This window comes from Rhincodon typus, chromosome 46 (assembly GCF_021869965.1).
Source record: "Rhincodon typus isolate 14 chromosome 46, sRhiTyp1.1, whole genome shotgun sequence".
In the NCBI taxonomy this organism is placed as follows: Eukaryota; Metazoa; Chordata; class Chondrichthyes; order Orectolobiformes; family Rhincodontidae; genus Rhincodon; species Rhincodon typus.
Window position 1 is genome coordinate 7575082 of NC_063377.1, and position 19775 is coordinate 7594856.

A 19775-nucleotide genomic window follows, 5' to 3' on the forward strand; every position below is an offset into this window, starting at 1 on the left:
TTGACTCTTAACTGAGCGATTTAAGGATGGGCAATAAATGCTGGCCTCGCCCTCGTCCCATGAATGAATTTTTAAAAATGTATTCGATATACCCTGAAAGTTCTGCTTGGCTTCGGGAGGTGTGTGTAGAGGAAGGGGCTGATATTCCTTCCTCTGTTGGAGTCCGAGGCAGCTTACATTTGTGTAGTGCCTGTCACAACCTCGGCAAGGTGGGGGGCACCACTCCTCAGCCAGGGAAACAGCTTTGTGGAGTGACGGCGGAACCTGTTTCGTGGCCGTGCGAGCAAACTGGAAGCAGGTCACTCGGTCCCTTGAGAGCCTCCTCTTGTCAGTCAGCAAGGTCACTGTCTCGAATCCACCTTTTCTCTCGGTCAAGAACGTATCCCACCTTCCGTTTTAAAAATAGTCAGTGTTTTCTCTCTCTCACGCTCGCACAGAGAGAGTTCCACAGTCTGACAACACTGAGGGAAAATAGATGTGCCCTCCCTCTCCCTCTGAAAACGGGTGGCCCCTCATTTTGATACAGTGCCCCCCCCCGTTCTAGACTGCCCCACAAAGAGGGTGCCCTTCGTGGCAAAGAGAGTGGTATGGGTAAATGAAGAAGTGTTGTTCCAGAGAGGGTGTTAATGGCAGAATAGCAAATGATCCTTTCTTGGGGCCCCTCACCCCATCGGGATTACAGTTTGCAACATCACCCCCACAGTGCTGGACTGCAGCGAAATTCTTCAGAATGCGCTAACAGCCCCTTTAGGGGAAGGGAATCTGCCTTGGTTATCTGGGCTGGACCTACACGTGACCCCGGGCCCACGGCGACTCTCAACTGCTGCCTTGGCATTAAAAACACTGGCCTGACCAGTGACGCCCACGTCCTGACAGCGAACAACGAAAGAATGACTGTGTGCATTCAACATGGAGGTTTGCCCAGGAAATTGGTCGTAAAATGGAACCAGAATGTGATAGGACTGGGATGAGCAGGGTAGGGGTGGGCGATGTCTGTTCTGAACCGGGGGATCCTTTTCAAGGCTGGTGTTAAAATCCCTCTCTCTATCTCTTTATTTTTAATTTTGTTCTGCCACCCTGAATGTTTCTTTTGAGCTGAAAATGCCAATGATCTCATCAAGGGGCCCTTGACAACTCGTGATGCGGAGGAGTGGAATTTCCACGTGCCTTGATATCCACTTTCCTTTTCAAACAGGGAAAGCAATAAATGACTTACTGAGGGTGAGTCAGCAGCTCATTCTGGCTTCTCCAAGCTGATTTGTTTGATGAAAGCAGTGCAACTCCGAATCTTGCACTTCCTCTTCACTCCCGGTCTGTTTTTAATCAAAAACAAGGACCCTATCCCGATTGGGAGTGAGTCATAGACTCTCACAGCACGGAAACAGACCCTACGGTCCAACCCATCCGTGCTGACCAGATATCCTAAAGTAATCTAGTCCCGTTTGCCAGCATTTGGCCCATATCCCTGTAAACCCTTCCTATTCATGTACCCATCCAGATGTGTTTTTAAATGTTGTAATTGTACAACCTTCCTCCACTTCCTCTGGCAGCTTGTTCCATACACGCACTACCCTCTGCGTGAAAAAGTTGCCCCTCCGGTCCCTTTCAAATCTTTCGCCTTGCGCCTTAAACCTACACCCTAGGAATAAAAGACCTTGGCTATTCACCCTATTCGTGCCCCTCATTTTATAAACCCCTTTAAGGTCGCCCCTCGGCCTCCAACGCTCCAGGGAAAGTAACCCCAGCTTATTCGGTCTCTCTTTATAGCTCAAACCCTCCAACCCTGGCAACATCCTTGTAAATCTTTTCTGCACCCTCTCAAGTTTAACAACAACTTTCCTATAGAAGGGAGACCAGAATTGAATGCAGTATTCCAAAAGTGGCCTAGCCAATGTCCTGTACTGCCACAACATGACCTCCCAACTCCTGTACTTGATGCACTAATCAATAAAGCCAAGTGTACCAAATGCCGCCATCACTGCCCTGTCTACCTGTGACGCCACTTTCAAGGAACTATGAACCTGCACCCCAAGGTCTCTTTGTTCAGCAACACTCCCCAGGCCCTTATCATTAAGTGTATAAGTCCTGCCCTGATCTGCCTTTCCAAAATGCAGCATATCATATTTATCTAAATTAAACTCCATCTGCCTCTCCTTGGCCCATCTGAGGGTTGCAATTTTTTTAGAACCCTGTTTCTCAAAAGGTGGTGGAAACTGAGTCTTTGAATATTGTTAAGGCAGAGAGAGGTAGATTCTTAATAAGGGAGGGGAGGGGAGTTATTGGGTGGGTTGGTGGGAATGTACAGTAATTAAGGTCAGTCAATGATCTTATTGAATAGTGGGGCAGGCTCGAGGGGCCGAGTGGCCTAGAACTGCTCCTAATTCGTATGTTTGTACCTAATCTTCTCAAAGAACTGGTATATTGACGTCAGAGGCAGTCTAGAGAAGGTTCATTCGGCTGCTATGGGGGTGCTATCTTATGAGGAGAGGTTGAGTAGCTTGGGACTGTACTCGTCGGAGTTTAGAAGAATGAGAGGCAACCTCATTGAAACACACCAGAGTTTTAGGGGGAAATTGACAGGAGAGGGTGTTCCCCCCACTTTGTGTGGGGGAGTCTAGGAACCAGAGGGGCATCATCTCAGAATAACGGGTTACCCATTGAAGACAGAGGAAGAATTTCTTCAGTCTGAGGGGAATGAATTTGTGGATTTCTTCACCACAAAGGGCTGTCGAGATTGGGTCATTAAGTATAACCACTGCTGGTGGGTCAGTACCGAGGGAGCATGTGCTGCTAGTGGGTCTTATTTGTACCTCAAAGCAGTGTATATAGAACCGATAGGTATTAGAATGTGAGATGAGTTCTCACCTATGTCCCTTCATCCAACCCCTGCACAACAACTTAGTAACCTACATTTTGTTTCTAAAGTGATAAAACTGGATTGATTGCCAGGCTGTTGTTACTTTGGTTTGTTTGAAAGGAGTCGTCATAGAGTCATACAGCACGGAAACAGACCCTTGAGTCCAACCAGTTCATGCTGACCATAATCCCAAACTAAACTAGTCCCACCTGTTTGCTCCTGGCCCATATCCTTCCAAACCTTTCCTACTAATGTACTTAACTAAATGTCTTTTAAACGTTGTGACTGTACCCGCATCCACCCCTTCCTCTGGAAGTTCATTCCACACATGAACCACTCTATGTAAAAACAAAACTGCACCTCATGTCTTTTTAAAATATTTTTCTTCTCCTTAAAAATGTGCCCCTTAGATTTGAAATCCCCCACCACAGGGAAAAGACACCTGCCATTTGCATTATCTATACACCTCATGATTTTATAAACCTCCTTAAGGCCAACCTCCTATGCGCCAGTGAAAAAAGTCCCAGTCTCTCCTTGTAACTTAAACCGTCATACCCGGAAATATTCTGGTGAATCTTTTCTGAACCCTCTCCAGCTTAATAATATCATTCCTATAGTGGGGCAACCAGAACTGGACACAGTACTCCAGAAGAGGCCTCATCATTGTCCTGATTAATCTCAACATAACATCCTAACTCCTGTACTCAAAGGTCTGAGCAATGAAGACAAGCGTGCTAAACTTAATCTTAATCACCCTGTCCATGTGATGCAAACTTCAAAGAATTATATACCTGAACTGCTAGATCTCTCTGTTCTATAACACTTCCCAAGGTGCTACATTTAGTTGTATAAGTCTCACCTCTGTTTGTTTTACGAAAATGCAATACCTTGCAGTTATCCAAATTAAACTCTATTTGCCACTTCTGGGCCCATTGGCCCATCTGATCAAGATCCTGTTGTACTCTGAGGTAACCTTCTTTGTCCACTATACCTCCAATTTTGGTGTCATCTGCAAATTTACTACCCATCCCTCCTACATTCTGATTCTTCTGAGGGGAGTGAATCTATGGAATTCTTTACCGCAGAGGGCTGTTCAGGACGTTCCAATTCTTAATCAGTAAAGGGATGGAGGTTATGGGGAAGAGGCAGGCAAGGGCAGGCACGGTGGCTCAGTGGTTAGCACTGCTGCCTCACAATGCCAAGGACCTGGGTTTGATTCCACCAAGCATGGAGTTTGCACTTTCTCCCTGTGTTTGTGTGGCTTCCGTTCGGGTGCTCCAGTTTCCTCCCACAGTCCGAAGGTATGCAGGTTCGGGCAGATTGGCCGTGCTAAATTGTCCCATAGTGTCCAGGCATGTGCAGGGTGGGTAGGTTAACCATGCGATAGGCGGAGTTACAGGGATAGGGTGGGTCTGGGTGGGATGATCTTGGGAGTCGGGGTGGGGGCGGTGTCAGTGTGGATTTGATGGCCCGAATGGCCTGCTTCCATACTGTAGGGATTCTATAGGGAGTTGATGGGTGGAGTAGACTCGATGGGCCAAATGGCCTACTTCTGTTATGTTTTGTGGTCCTGTACGGCTGGAAAGGGCAGCCTGGCCCTAGCGGAGGGGGCTTTGAGTCAGAAGCGAGTGATAAATGTTAACCCAGGGATGGTTCAGCAGGAAGCTGTGTTGTGTTAATCCAGCCAACCCGAGTTGCGGAACTCTGTAACCCTTTCGAGACAGTCCCCGACTGAGCAAGGAGACTTGCTAAGGGAGCAAAACAGCGATGTATCTTATTCGTCTTTTTAAAAAATTTTTGAAACCCTTTGTCCTGGGCCTGATTCGCCCAAATCTCTTTGATTTGTGCTGTTGTATTGAATGATTCCCTCGGAGGTGGGCGATTTTACAGGCAAGTGGCAGAGGAGTGGGAACTAGCTGAGTTACTCATGCGGAAGGGGACGGGTCCCAACACAATGGGCCAGACGGCCATCTCCGGTTCTGCGATTCTCTGCCTGACTCGGGACGGTGGGAGGCCATTTGGCCTTTGCAGTCGGGATTAAGGATGGCAGGATTGGGTGTTGCCGCGCCTTGAGCCTCAAGTTTGCTAAAGGCCACCCGGTTGGCGCTCTCGGTGAGGAGACAGCACCTGCGTTTCCGCCACCTCGGAGCTCGATGGCGAATGGGTGGGAAACGGGGCAACCCGGTTTGCACGCACGAAGATCACATGCGGCTGGTGGTCAGCTAGAGTGCCCTTTTTCTGCGGCATTGTTTTTGTGATCGATATTGACACGGGGTGGGAGGAACAAGGCCAACCTCTAGTCTCCCCTCACGTCAGCGATGGGATGTTTTTGGCGGATAGCGCATTTCTCTCGGTGTAATGTCTCAACCTGAAAGGTGGCAGTGCTCCACTCTTCCTCTTGGTACTGAGCTACTCTCTATTTTAATACATTCACAGGATGAGGGCGTTGCTGGCTAGGCCAGCATTTATTGCCCATCCCTAATTGCCCAGAGGGCAGTTAAGAGCCGACCATGTTGCTGTGGGTTTGGTAGGCCAGACCAGATAAGAATGGCAGCTTTGCTTCCTTAAGGACGTTAGTGAACCAGATGGGTTTTTCCAACAGTGGATCTTTTGAAGTTTGCGTCAAGTATAGACAGGGTGGTTAAGAAGGTGTTTACCACGCTTGCCTTCACCAGTCCTTTGGGTATAGGACTTGGGACATCATGTTGAGGTTGTACAGGACGTTGGTGAGGCCACTTCTGAAGTATTGCATTCCACTTCTGGTTGCCTTGTTATAGGAAGGATATTCTTAAACTGAGGGTTCAGAAGAGATTTACCAGGATGTTGCTGGGAATGGAGGGTTTGAGTTATGTAGTTAAGAGAGCATGGATAGGCTGGGACATTTTCACTGGAGTGTAGGAGGTCGAGGGGTGACCTTTTACAGGTTCAGAAAATCATAAGGGGCATTGTTAAGGTGAATAGCAAGTGGCTTTTCCCTAGAGTGGGGGATTTCAACATGAGTATATTTTTAAGGTGAGAGGAGAAAGATTTAGAAGAAAGACGTGAGGAGGTAGTCTCTTTTTTTAAAGAACGTCCAGAGGAAGTAGTGAGTGTGGGTGCAGTTACAACGTTTAAAAGACATTTGGATAAGTACATGGATAGGAAACGTTTGGAGAGATATGGGCCAAGCGCAGGCAGGTGGGACGAGTTTAGTTCGGGATTATGGTCGGTATGGACTGGTTGAACTGTAAAGGCCTATTTCTGTACTGTATGACTCTATGCTCATCATTAGACTCTTAATTCCAGATTTTTATTGAATTCAAAATTCCACCATCTGCCATGGCGGGATTTGAACCCGGGTGTCCAGAACTGGGTTTCTGGATTAGGAGTCCAGCAATGTAACACTAGGCCATTGCCTCCCTATAAATATACATTATTTAACAAGCTATAAATATCAGGTTCAAAGAATGGAATTTGAACCCACGATTACAGAAGTGGGAACCCTGTTGGTCAGGTGATGGCAGGCATGTTTTGAGTGGGGATTGTGGTCGGGGAGGGGAGTCTGTGGCGATCTAATAACGGTTCAGGAATGGGAACTGAGGCACACCCCTGAGTAGTAGTGGGCGTGTCTGAAAGGGCTAGCAATGACGTTGGCAAGGCATCCTTCATCTGTCAGATTGGCAGCACTTAGTGGCTGGATTCCCCTCCAACTATGCTCCAATGCTTAATGTCAATCAATGTCCTGTGACCACCTCTCTGCAAAACGCTAAGGAAGCAGAAATGAGACTGAGTTCTTTCTTCTAAGAGGAGATATTAGGCAATAAGTGATCCTAGTTTCTGGGTGAAGGGTCTGCCCCTTCAGTATAGAGTTACATCTCTGAGGTAGAACTGGTGGGCATTCCTTGTGTAAGGACACTGTGCCTTTAAGGGGTGTATTTTGACTTGGTTTTTTTCTGAGAGAGTGAGGTAGCAAGCTGTCCATTGAAAACCTTTAAACAGCTTGTAGGGTTTAGGGTTTTTTTTTTAAGTTGAAGCAATAAAAGCTGCCTGGATGAATGGGGTCAAGCTCCCATCGAACCAGGGATTTTTAGTTTTAGTTTCTCAGCAGCAGTTGCTGGGATCTTGAAGCTGGGTATGGAAGCTGCAGTACTTCTCTCTCTGCTACTGAGTTTTCTCTCAATTTTTTTTTCTCTCCAGTCCAGGAGGACTGAATTTGCCTTTGCAAAGGGTGTGTTTATGGGATATTACTATATTGGAACAGTTACAGTTCAGTAGTTAGACAATCTATTGTGTTAAGTTTTCCAATAGAATTAAGTTATTCCAATTTCTTTTTTTTTGTATTTTAACTACAGTGTTGAATAAAGTGTTTTGCTTAAAGTTGAGTAGTTTGACCAATCTAATTCCATCTGAAAAGCAATGCTTTACACTTACCTTTAAAATAAGGAAAAGTTAGGGTCTAGACTATCTTCTAAATCTAGGAAAAAGAAGCAGGAGTAGGCCATCTGGCCCATCAAGCCTGCTCCACCATTCAGTAAGATTGCGGCCGATCTTTTTCATGGACTGAGCTCCACTTACCCGCCCACTCATCATAACCCTTCATTCCTTCACTGTTCAAAAATCTAATCTATCTTTGCCTTAAAAACATTTAATGACGTCGCCTCAACTGCTTCGCTGGGCAGGGAATTCCACAGATTCCCACCCGTTTGGGTGAAGAAGCTCCTCCCCAACTCAGTCCTAAATCTGCTCTCCCTTATTTTGAGGTTATGTCCCCTAGTTCTATTTTCACCCTCCAGTGGAAACAACCTCCCTGCTTAATCCCTTCACAACCTTATATGTTTCTGTAAGATCCTCCCCTTGTTCTTCTAAATTCCCAGTCCACTCCTCACAAGGCTACCCTCAAATCTGGAATCTGAACTCCTCTTACACTCCCTAGTGCCAGTCCATCCTTTCTCAAGTAAGGAGACCAAAACTGTACACAGTACTCCAGGTGTGGCCTCACCAGCACCCTATACAGCTGCAACAAAACCTCCCTGTTTTTAAAATCCATCCCTCTAGCAATGAAGGACGATATTCTATTTGCAGTGACTATTTCGTATAAAAAAAGCTTATAGCTGGTGGGAAGTGTCTTTGTCACTTTATCATCTTGTTATGGCCCAGATCAAACCTCCTTCAGATGTATCAAAGACATAGCCTAGACCCTGAACTTTTCTTTTTTGAAGGCAAGTCTACAGTGCCGTGCTGTGTTCCCTACAATACTGCTGTGACCACACCTAGAAAACTAATCCTATATTCAGTGCAGGATATAATCTATCAGTGTGTTGTTTGTTTGGGAAATTGAGGTTCTGGGGGGGAAGAAAATAGGCTTTCTTTTCTTAACTTGTTCATGGGAGTTGGGACGTTGTGTTGAGATTGTACAGGATGTTGGTGAGTCATCTTCTGGAGTAATGTATCCAGTTCCGATCGCCCAGTTACAGGAACGGTATTATTAAATCGGTGAGAGTTCAGACAAGATTTACCAGGACGTTGCCGGGTGTGGAAGGTTTGAGTTCTAAAGACAGGCTGGGACCTCTTCACTAGAGCTTAGGAGGTTGAGTGGCAACCTGAAAGAAGTTTATAAAATAATGAGAGATATAGATGGAGTTAATGGTAGTTGTCTTTCCCTTAGGATGGGGGATTTCAAGACTGAGGGCATTTTTTTTTTAAAGGCGAGACGAGAGAGATTTAGAAAGGACATGAGTGGTGAATTTGTTTACACAGGGCGGTTCACGTATGGAATGAACTTCCTGAGGAAGTGGTGAATGCGGGTACAATTCTAACATTTAAAAGACCTTTGGATAAGTACATGAATAGGAAACGTTTGGAGGGATATGTCTAGGAGCAGGCAGGTGGCACTAGTTTAGTTTGGGATTATGGCCGGCATGGACTGGTTGGACCGAAGGCTCTTTTTCCGTGCTCTATGACTCTATGGGAGGTGGATGTTACCAGCTACGCCCAGCATTCACTGCCCATCCCTAAATGCCCAGGAGTAAGGAGTCAGCCACATTGCTGTGGGTCTGGAGTCCCATGTATGCCAGACCAAGTAAGGATGGTGGATTTTCTTCCTGGAAGGGCATTGGTGAAGCAGAAGGGTTATCTAATCATTCGACCAGGATTTTATCGCATTTGGGTGGGATTTTAAGCTGTGAGCATTAACCAGAGGTTGTGGATCACTTGTCCAGTGACACCACCACCTGAAAGCTCAGACACGGTCTTGGTTCCATATCTCATCTGAAATATTCTACCTCTGACAGTGCAGCACTCCAGCAGGACTGCCACTGGCCATCTCGGGCCTAAATTGTGGACTGAGGTGCAACTGTACCAACCTCCGATTCGGTGCACCTAGCAGAGCTACCCGTCCAATGGCTAGACCATCCACCTGATATTCAGCAAACGGCTCTGAAATGTGTTTCTCTGGGTCCTCCCTCACTCGGGGGTTCCAGCCACTGGTGGTTTCTGTAAGAGTGCCATGGCGATCCCTGAGAAAAGGGATGCTGATATTTTGTTTGGGGGTTTTTGACAGTGCTGTTCTGTTTCAGAGAGGAGCCCCCAGCATACATGTCGTCCTTGGAAATGAAGCTTGTGATCTGGATTCCATGGTTTCCGCCATCGCGTTTGCCTACTTCCTGAGCAAGGTTCGTAAGTATCGCAGGCAATAATGTGAAAATCCCAACAGACGTCCCTATCTATGTATCTCCTCCGTCCCCTACACCTCTCCCTATGTCTGTCACCTCCTCCAGCCCAGCAACACTCCATATAGCTGTAACGTCCGCTAGCCTCTGCATCTCTCCTAGTTTCTGTGACCACCTGAAGCCCCGACAGCTCTGCATTCCTCCCTTTCCAGTTTTATGTGCATCTCCCAATTCCTTTCGTTCCACCACTTCCCCAGGCTTGGGAATTCCCTTCTTAAGTCCATCCATCTCAAACCTCCCTTCAGACCCTGTTTAAAACTGTACTCATTGACCAAGTTGGTGTCAAACACTGTGCGTGAAATAAGTGTGAAGTTAGTTTGCCATGTTGGTCAGGTGCCAGGAGTTGGTGCAAAGTAGGTAGGGTGCCAGAGCACGAGACCAGTTAAGTGACAGCATGTTTAGGGTGGGTCGGCTGGTGGGGAGGCAGCGTTGGGTGAGGGGTCCAGGTAGTAAAGGCAGGAGGGATTAGGTCCAATGTGGCTGTTCTGTCCCAGCAGGGAGGGGGTGGGTGTCCGATCCAGCCTGTTGGTGGGGAGGGTGCGTTGGATTTCTGTGCTGTATGCTGGGGAGGAGAGGTCAGTTTTACAGTTGCTCAAGAGTTAGACTTTTCCTGAGTCTTCTACAGTACAGAAAAGGCCTTGTCTGCACCAAGACAAAGATTAATCTAAACCTACACCAGTCCTTCTATTTACCCCACATTCAGGTCCTCCCAATTCTCAGATTTGAACGGAGCAAGATGGTTATCCAAGATTGCAAAGGGATTTTGATCAATTGGACTGAGGAGTGGCAGATGGAGTTTAATTTGGATAAATGCAAGACGTTGTGTTTTGGTAAAACAAACAAGGGCAAGAATTATACAATTGAAAGTAGGGCCTTGCATAGTATTGTAGGACAGAGAGCTAGGAGTTCAGGTACATAATTCTTTGAAGTTTGCATCACATATAGACAGTGCGGTTAAGAAGGTGTTCAATATGCTTGCCTTCGTCGGTCAGACCTTTGAGTATAGGAGTTGGGACGTCATGTTGAGGTTGTACAGGACATTAATGAGGCCTCTTCTGGAGTACTGTGTGCAATTCCTGTTATAGGAAGGATATTATTAAGCTGGAGAGGCTTCAGAAAAGATTTAGCAGGATGTTGCCAGGAATGGAGGGTTTGAGTTACAAGGAGAGGCTGGATAGGCTGAGACCTTTTTCACTGGAGTCCAGGAGGTTGAGCAGTGACCTTAGAGGTTTATAAAATCATGAGGCATGAATGGAAGGTGTCTTTTCCCTAGGATGGGGGTGGATTCCAAGACAAGGGGGCATATTTTTAAGGTGAGAGGAGAAAGATTTTAAAAAAGACACAAAGGGTAACATTTTTTTCTTACGTACAGTGGTTCGTGTGGAATGAACTTCCAGAGGAAGTGGTGGATGTGGGTACAGTTACAACGTTTAAAAGATATTTGGATAAGTACATGAATAGGAAAGGTTTGGGGGGACATGGGCCAAGCACAGGCAAGGTAGGACTAGTTTAGTTTGGGGTAATGGTCAGCATGGACTAGTTGGACTGAGGGGTCCGTTTCTGTGCCATGTGACTCCATAAGCAGTTCAATCCTCAACTTCCTGGGCAATTCCTTTGGGGTCCACTACGCTGGGGATTCTGCAGGTTCCTACGGAAACAATGACTGGGAAAAATCCAGGCCCAAGTTTAAGGGGATGGAGCGGTGTGTGACAGAAAGGCCTTTGTCAGTTAGTATGTTAAAGCATGATGTTGCCAAAGAACACGCATTGGGAAATTATTGTCCACCAGGCTTTAGTTTAATTCCAGGACAAAATGCGGTGCGGTAGCAACATGAGTGGTGTTGGATGTTAGCCCTGGCATGACCTCTTGGAGAAATTCGGGTGATTTGCCAGTTCTTAACCTACGTTTGTTGGTACTTGAGTTTGGTCTTTGTTGTACCCATCGTTACAGCCTGAACTGCTCCTTCTGGTTTTATTCCTCCACATTACAGACTGCCCTGGACCAGAAGGCTGCCTTTGTGCCTGTCTTGAATATTCCACGCTCCGAATTCCCTCTACGTGGCGAGTGTATGTTCCTCCTACGGGAGAACTGCCTCTCTGAGGACCTGCTGGTGTTCCGGGATGAGATCGATCTACATGGCCTACACAGGGATGGACGACTGGTCCTTACCCTGGTTGACCATAACGTCCTGCCCAGGTATGGAGGCTCAGGCTGGTGACGGTGAAGAGGGGATGGGAGGTGGGTTATATACGGCAAGTTCTAATCCGATACTGGCTTCTCTCGCGTTCCCAGACTTCCAGCACTCTCTGCTAGTGGTAGTTGCCAAATGACCCAAGTTCTGGAATTTCTCGTTCCCACTCCTCCCAATAGACCAGCCTCAACCCCCGCTCTTTTGCTCTCTTCCTCGACCTACGTTTTCTCTCTCGCGCACTCTCTGTCGTGCGCGCGCTCTCGTCACCTTCCCTCCCTGTCTCCCCTCATTGCCCCCCATCATCGCCCTCTCTCTTTCCCCCCACCATCCTGCTGTCGCCCTCTCCCCTCTCCAAGCAGTGAACGTTCACACCTGAACTGATGGAGAAATGACAAGCAGCTCTGGAAATCTGAGTTCAGTCCAAGGAAAACAAACAATGAAATTTAAAAGGGTCTTGAGGGGCAACTTTTTCACGCAGAGGGTGGTGCGTGTATGGAACGAGCTGCCAGAGGAAGTGGTGGAGGCTGGTACAATTACAGCATTTAAAAGGCATCTGGATGGGTACATGAGTAGGAAGGGTTTAAAGGGACAAAAACAGAAAGTTGCTGGTCTGGTGACCCTTCCTCAGAACAAATTTTTTTTTCCTTCACAGATGCTGCCAGACCTTCTGAGCTTTTCCAGCAACTTTTGTTTTTGTTCCTGATTTAGAGCATCTGCAGTTCTTTTGGTTTTTACCTAGGGTTTAAAGGGATATGGGCCAAATGCTGGCAAACAGGACTAGATTTTTTTTTTAGGATATCCGGTCATCCTGCGCAGAGGGATCTGTTTCTGTGCTATATAACTCTGATTCTGTGGAGCTTGTAAAGGTTTTCTGAGTGAGGCTTTAACACTTGCAGCTTGCCCTTGTTTGTTGTACATTGACTGTGTTCGACTCTCCTTTCCCGTAGAGGTGACTCGGCCCTGGAGGACGTGGTGACGGAGGTGGTTGACCACCGGCGCTTGGAGCGTCCCCTCACCCCTGGCCTTGCTGTGACCACCGAGCCCGTGGGGTCTTGCGCGACATTGGTGACGGAACGGATCATCCGAAAAGCACCTGATATTCTGGACAGGCAGCTTGCTTATGTCCTGCGCAGTAAGGGCCTGCATTGCTATTTCAGAGGCGTGGAAGGGGAGAGGGGGAGCAGGAGCAGGAGTGGTTTTATTTCCCAGTGAAATCAGGAGGCAGCGACAGCAAGGGAGCTGTAATTATGCAATTATCACTGAATCGAACGCAGAATTCTAGAGAAAAGTCTTGCGGAGACAGTTCAGAGAAGGTTATGGAGGGACCTGTCTTATGAGGAGAGGTTGAGTAGATTGGGCTTGTACTTGTTGGAGTTTAGGAGAATGAAAGGCGACCTGATTGAAACATACAAGATGCTTCGGGGGAAATTGACAGAAGAGATGTGGAGAGGTTTTCTCCCCATTGTGGAAGAGTCTAGGACCAGAGGGAAGGGGTCACGTATCTAAGACAGATGAGGAGACATATCCTCTCTTTGAGGGGATTGATTTTGCGGAATTCTTTACCGCAGAGGGCTGTTGAGAGTGGTTCATTATGTATGTTTAAGGCTGAGATCGAGAAATTTTTAATCGGGAAGGGAATCGAGGTGTTGAGGGGAAAAGGATGGAAAGTGGAGTAGAGGATAATTCGATCAGCTACTATCCCATTGAATGGTGTAGGTTACTGGATGGGCTGAATAGCCTACTTTTTACCACAGAGATGCATTCCCATCTACCTCGAACAAGTCTCGATTTCCCCCTGCCTCCAAGAATCTAATCCACCTCTGCCTTAAAAATATTCAAGAACCCAATCTACACTGGTTTCTGAGGCAGGGAGTTCCAAAATCTCTCATTCCTCTGAGGAAAAAGAACATTCCCTTCAGCTGTCCTGAAAGGGTGACCCTGAATTTTAAGACGGTACCCGCTCGTTCTGGAGTGACCCACGAGAGGAAGCATCCTTTCCACGTTGTCAAGACCATTCAGGGTCTTGCGTCGTTCACACAAATCACCCCTCGCTCTTCTGAACTCCTGTAGAAAGAAGCCCAGTCTCTGATTTGAGTTATAATTATCGTCACATGTATCTAGGTACAGTGAAAAGTTTTGTTTTGCGTGCAACACAGGCAGATCGTACCATATAAAGTGCATTAGGGTAATAGAACAAAGTGAGAAATTCCATGTTATGGCTGCAGAGAAGGCACGTAGAGAGTGAGATCAACATTAAATTTGAAAGGTCCATTCAGAAGTCTAATAACAGCAGAGAAGAAGCTGTTCTTGAATCTGGTAAATGTGTTGAAGCTTTTGTATCTTCTGCCCAATGGAAGAGGTTGGAAGAGAATATAACTGGGGTGGGAGGGGTCTTTGATGTTGGCTGCCTTCCTGAGGCAGCGGGAAGTATAGGTAAACTCAGTGGATGGAAGGTTGGCTTGTGTGATGGACTGGGCTGTAATTTCTTACAGTCCTGGGCAGAGCAACCTTTCCTCACAAACCAAGCACTCGTTTCTGGCAATCAATATTGCAAACTTCCTCTGAACCACTTCCTTAAATAAGGAGACCAAAACATGAAATGTAATCTCACCAATATCCTGTATCACTGCAACATAAGAGTCATATTTAAAAGGGACCTGAGGGGCAACTTTTTCGCTCAGACGCTAGTTCATGTGTGGAATGAACTGCTAGAGCAAGTGGTAGATGCGGGTACAATTTGTGACGGTCCTATCACTCGAGGTTATTTTGTCCTGGTTTTGTTTTGGAGAGGTTGTAATGCAGAGGTGCCCAGCTGTCTCTAAGAAAGTAAACAATTTGTGAGGCCTTGGGGTTTTTTTTTTTTTAGAAAGTTGGGAGCAGCCTGGGAGTTGCCAGCTCTCTCAGACCCAGGCTTTCTAGTTTTTTTTTAGTTTTTAGGTTTAATTTTTAAGCATAAGTCTTTGTGCTCTCAAGAGTTGGAAGCTTCAATGAATGTCTCCTGGCTGATACGCTCTCTGAATCTTCTCTTCCTCCTGGATTGGAGAACTGCATGTGAAAATCTGTCTGACTTAGCCTTTTTGCCGACGGATATGTTTAGGAAATGTGACTACACTGGAATGTTAATTGTAATGGGTACTGTATCTAATATTCAGTTAAGTTTTCCCATTGTTAGGTTATTTTAACTGTAGTGTATAAATAAATTGTTTTGCTTAATGTTGGGTAGTTTGGTTGCATCACATCTGGAACACTGCACCTTGCACTTATTTTAAAGGTAATTTCTCTTTAGGTGCTCTACGTTTTTCATGAAACACAACAAGGCAGCCCACCACCACCTTCTCAAGGGCAACTAGGGCCAGGCAATAAATATCAGGGGAGGTGATGGCCTAGTGGTATTATTGCTGGACTGTTAATCTAGACACCCAGATAATGTTCTGGGGACCCAGGTTCAAATCCCGCCACGGCAGATGGTGGAATTTGAATTCAATAAAAATATCTGGAATTAAGAATCTAATGATGACCGTGAATCCATTGCCAATTGTTGGAAAAACCCATCTGGTTCACTAATATCCTTTAGGGAAGGAAACTGCCATCCTCACCTGGTCTGGCCTACGTGTGACTCCAGACCCGCAGCAATGTGGTTGACTCTGAACTGCCTTCTAGGCAATTAGGGATGGGCAATAAATGCTGCCCTAGCCAGCGACGTCCACATCCCGTTAATGAATAAAGAAAAATAAATGTTAGGCTCTAGGCTTCTTTCTTAAAGTATATTGAGGGGTCTGGTCTGGTCCATAACAAGTTACGACATTTAAAAGACATTTGGATAGGAAAGGTTGAGAGTGATATGGGCCAAGCACTGGCAAGTGGAACTAGTTTACTTTCGGAAACCTGGCTGTCTTTTCTTATGTTAAATTCCTCTTATAAAAAAAGATGACATCCCATTGGCCAAGTGAATTTTTTGCTGTATGTGCAGACTGATGTCTTGTGACTCTTATGACATGGATATTTTTGACTTGACATTGTCACATGTATGTAAGTACAGTGAAAAGTTTTTTGTTTTGCATGCAGTACAGGCAGATCACGCCATACAAAGTGTATTAGGGTAATGGAACAGAGCGAGGGATACAATAATATGGCTGCAGGGAAGGTACACAGAGCGAGATCAACATTTAAATTTAAGACGTCCATTCGGAAGTCTGACCTCAGTGGGGAAGAAGCTGTTCTTGAATCTGTTGGTACATGTGTTATGGCGATTGGAGTGGAGATAAAAAGCAGGATAAAAGGAGTCTGGTGTGAAACGAGAGCAGAGGGCTGTAAATACTGTGGGGGTAATTGTTTGGCATTGTAAGGGAAAGGCTAATTTGCTTCTCTCTTTCTGTCGCAGGTACCATTCTCCTAGACTGCATTAACATGGCGCCCGAAGCTGGGAAAGTGACACCAAAGGACACTGAATACGTCACCACCTTGGAGTCGAGATTCACGGATCTCCCGCCAAGGGCTGTCGTGTTTGATTCACTGCAGAGAGCCAAGTTCGACGTCAGCGGTAATGGCCGCCTCTCGTGGTGGGGGAATGGGGAAGAGGAAGGAAGCGAGGGGAAATAATGTCGAGGACCTCACCGGGTCAAGCTTGAAGCCTCGTGATTTGTTTGGGCCAAGGCGCGCGCTCCAGCTAGGAGGCTAACGTTTGAGTCCCACTCCCAGAGTCCCGAGCACAGAATCCATTGAGGCTGCAGCACGATGCTGGCGTACTGTAGAGAAAAGTGCAGCCAATTTGCCCACAGAAAGTTCCCGTAAACAACACCATGCCTCCAGTTATCTCTTTCTTTTTAGGAATGTGGCGCGAATGATATATATTAGCCCCAGCCCCCAAGGAAAGAGTCCCACTCTTTTCCTTATAATAGTGGCCTTGTAGTTTTTTTTAAAATTCTTTCTTTTGTGGGATGTGGGCATTGTTGGCTGGGCCAGCATTTATTGCCTGTCTCTAGTTGCCCTTGAGAAGGTGGTGGTGGGCTGCCTTTAACGAAAAACGTAGAGCACCTAAAGTGAGTTCGTAAGTAGGAGGCAGATGCATGCGGATCTGCATTCTGTGAATAACCAATTCACAAAGAGGGCGGCATGCTTCCTTGACAGCACCAGGGACCTGGCTTCGATTGCACCCTGAAGCGACTGTCCGTGTGGAGTTTGCACATTCTCCCCCCCCCCCGCCGTGTCTGCGTGGGCTTTCTTCCGGGTGCTCTGGTTTCCTCCCACAATCCAAAGATGTGCAGGTTAGGGTGGACTGTGCATGTTAAATTGCCCACTGTGTCCAGGGTTGTGGAGGCTAGGTGGATTGGCCATGCTAAATTGCCCCGTACTGTCCAGGGATGTGAAGTGCAGGGCTACAGGGGCAGGGTGGGGGGTGTGGGTGGGATGCTCTTCAGAAGGGTGGTGTGGCCTCGATGGGCCGAATGGCCTACTACCGCACTGTAGGGATTCTATGAAAGAGTGTAACGTTTTTGCCAACTGGCTTGGGATCAAAACAACTCCTTAAGACCACCAGAGAGACAGCCAAGCTGTTTTAATGTGGCGCGCCTTCTGAGAAGGTCAGCCTGGATTTTGTGCTTCATTGCCTCTTTGTGAGGCTTGCACCTGAAAGCTCCCCACTCGAGATGCGAGGAAAGAGAGATTCCCCAATGAGCCACCGGTGGACACCAGTGGTCAATTTGTCGGGAGGGAATAAATCATCCCGTTGGTACAAATCATTCTGTTGTCTCCAGGATTGACCATCGAGCAGATGCTGAGGAAAGACCTGAAGGTTTTATCTGGCGGGGATATCCTTTTAGCCATCAGTGCTGTCTACCTGAGGCTCGAGGTAGGGGTTTAGCAAATCAATCCCACCCTTCAGTCACCCATCAGCGATCCTATACCTTAGACCATCATGCTGTGGTACCAACCAGAGAATGGGCTATGCTAGACCTAGTTTTGACTAACCCAGTGGGATTATCCCATAGGAAACGCAACCCTAGGGAGCAGCAGCCATAATACGCCTGTGTTTTACTTAATTTAAGGGAATTGGTGTTGTAGTGGGTAGTAAAGAAGGTCAGTACAATGGGGCCTTGATCAGATGGGCTGAGGAGTGGCAGACGAAGTTTAATTCAGATAAATGAGGTGTTGCATTTTGGTAAGGCAAATCAGGACAGGACTTGCACAGCTAATGGGGTTCTGGGGAACAAAGAGACCTTTGGGGTGCAGGTTCATAGTTCATCGAAGGTGGAGTTGCAGGTAGACAGGGCGGTGAAGAAGGCATTTGGTACACTTGCCTTCATTGGTCAGTGCATTGAATATAGGAGTTGGGAGGTCATGTTGCGGCAGTACAGGACATTGGTGAGGCTGCTTTTGGAGTACTGTGTTCCGTTCTGGTCTGCCTAGTGCAGGAAAGATGTTGTTAAACTTGAAAAGGCGCAGAAAAGATTTACAAGGATGTTTCTGGCGTTGGAGGGTTTCAGGCTGAATAGGCTGGGGCTTTTTTCCCCCTGGTGCCTCAGAGACTGAGGGATAACCTTATAGAGGTTTATAAAATCGAGGGTCACGGATAGAGTAGACAGCTAAGGCCTTTTCCCCAGGTTAGGGGAGTTCAAAACCATAGGGGCATAGGTGTAAGGTGAGAGGGACAAAATTTAAAACAGACCTAAGGGGCAACTTTTTCACACACGGTGGTGCATGTACGGAATGAGCTGCCAGAGGAAGCAGTGGAGCCTGGTACAATAATAACATTTAAAAAGGCATCTGGATGGGTTTATGAATGGGAAGGGTTGAGAGGGATATGGGCCAAATGGGACTGGATAAATTTAGGATATCTGGTCAGCATGGACGAGTTGGACTGAAGGGTCTGTTTCCCTGCTGTATATCTCTCGGACTCTAAGAGAGAAGTGTGGGTCTAAGAGTACTAGTTTGAATTTAAACAAAAGCAGTTATGAGGGCATGAAAGCAGGACTAGCGAAGGTGAACTAGGAATTTGGGTTAAGGAATAAGTTAGTTGAGATGCAGTGGCAAACGCTTAAGGGGACATTCCAAAAAATGAATAGATACATTCGAACATTTCAATGGAATGTCCTGCTTTCTGTGGTTAACTAGAAATGTCAACGATAGGACTGAATGCAAAGAAAAGACCCGTAAAAGTTTCAAAAATATGTGGCAGGTCAGACCATGGAATTTCTTTTTAAACAAGCGACGAATTACAACGAGATTAATCATAGAAAAATTAAGGACCCCTCAAATTTTAAAGTTAACTCTTGATCTTGCTCATTGTGCACCTTCTCTGCAGCCATAACATTGTAGTCCTTCCTATGCTTTATTACCCTAATGAATTTTGTTTGGTATGATCTGCCTGCACCACGAGTAAAAACACAACTTTTCACTGTACCTAGGTACATGTGACAATAATAAATCAAACCAAAAATTTAGAGTACAAGAGTAAGTTTACCAAATATATAAAAACAGATGAGAAAACTTTCTTCAGATATGTGGGGAAAAGGAGAGAGTTAGCAATTCGTGTTCGGCCAATAGACAATGAAGATCAGGAATTCGAAAGAGATGGCAGGCAAATTGAACAGGTATTTTGCAACAGTCTTCATTAGAGGGACACCAGTAACATCTCAGAAATAGCTGTAAATCAGGAATTGTAAGGGAGGCTGGATCTTTGAGAAAATACAGTTATCAGCGAAGAGGTACTGAGTAAATTGTTGGAACTGTGAATTGTCAAGTCACTAGGTCCTGATGTATTTCATCCTAGGATTGGGTGGTACAGCAGCTCAGTGGTTAATACCACTGCCTCTCAGTGCCAGGGACCTGGCTTCGATTCCGCCCTCAGGGCAACTGTCTACGTGGAGATTGCACGTTCTCCCCTCGCGTCTGCATGGGCTTCCTCCGGGTGCTCCAGTTTCCTCCCACGGTCCAAAGATTTGCAGGTTAGGGTGGATTGACCGTGCTAAGTTGCCCTGTAGTATCCAGGAATGTGTAGGTTAGGGTGGACTGGCCATGCTAA

General features: G+C 46.5%; 1 protein-coding gene across 1 annotated transcript in view; it reads left to right on the top strand.

The window, feature by feature from the left end:
• Positions 1 to 19775, top strand: part of prune (prune exopolyphosphatase) — a 35678-nt gene that overhangs the window by 4897 nt on the left and 11006 nt on the right. Inside the window, exons 2-6 of the mRNA XM_020517164.2 lie at positions 9412 to 9507; positions 11555 to 11760; positions 12703 to 12887; positions 16137 to 16295; positions 17509 to 17603. Coding sequence (XP_020372753.1) covers positions 9412 to 9507; positions 11555 to 11760; positions 12703 to 12887; positions 16137 to 16295; positions 17509 to 17603 — 741 coding nt within the window. The remainder of the gene's footprint in view (positions 1 to 9411; positions 9508 to 11554; positions 11761 to 12702; positions 12888 to 16136; positions 16296 to 17508; positions 17604 to 19775) is intronic.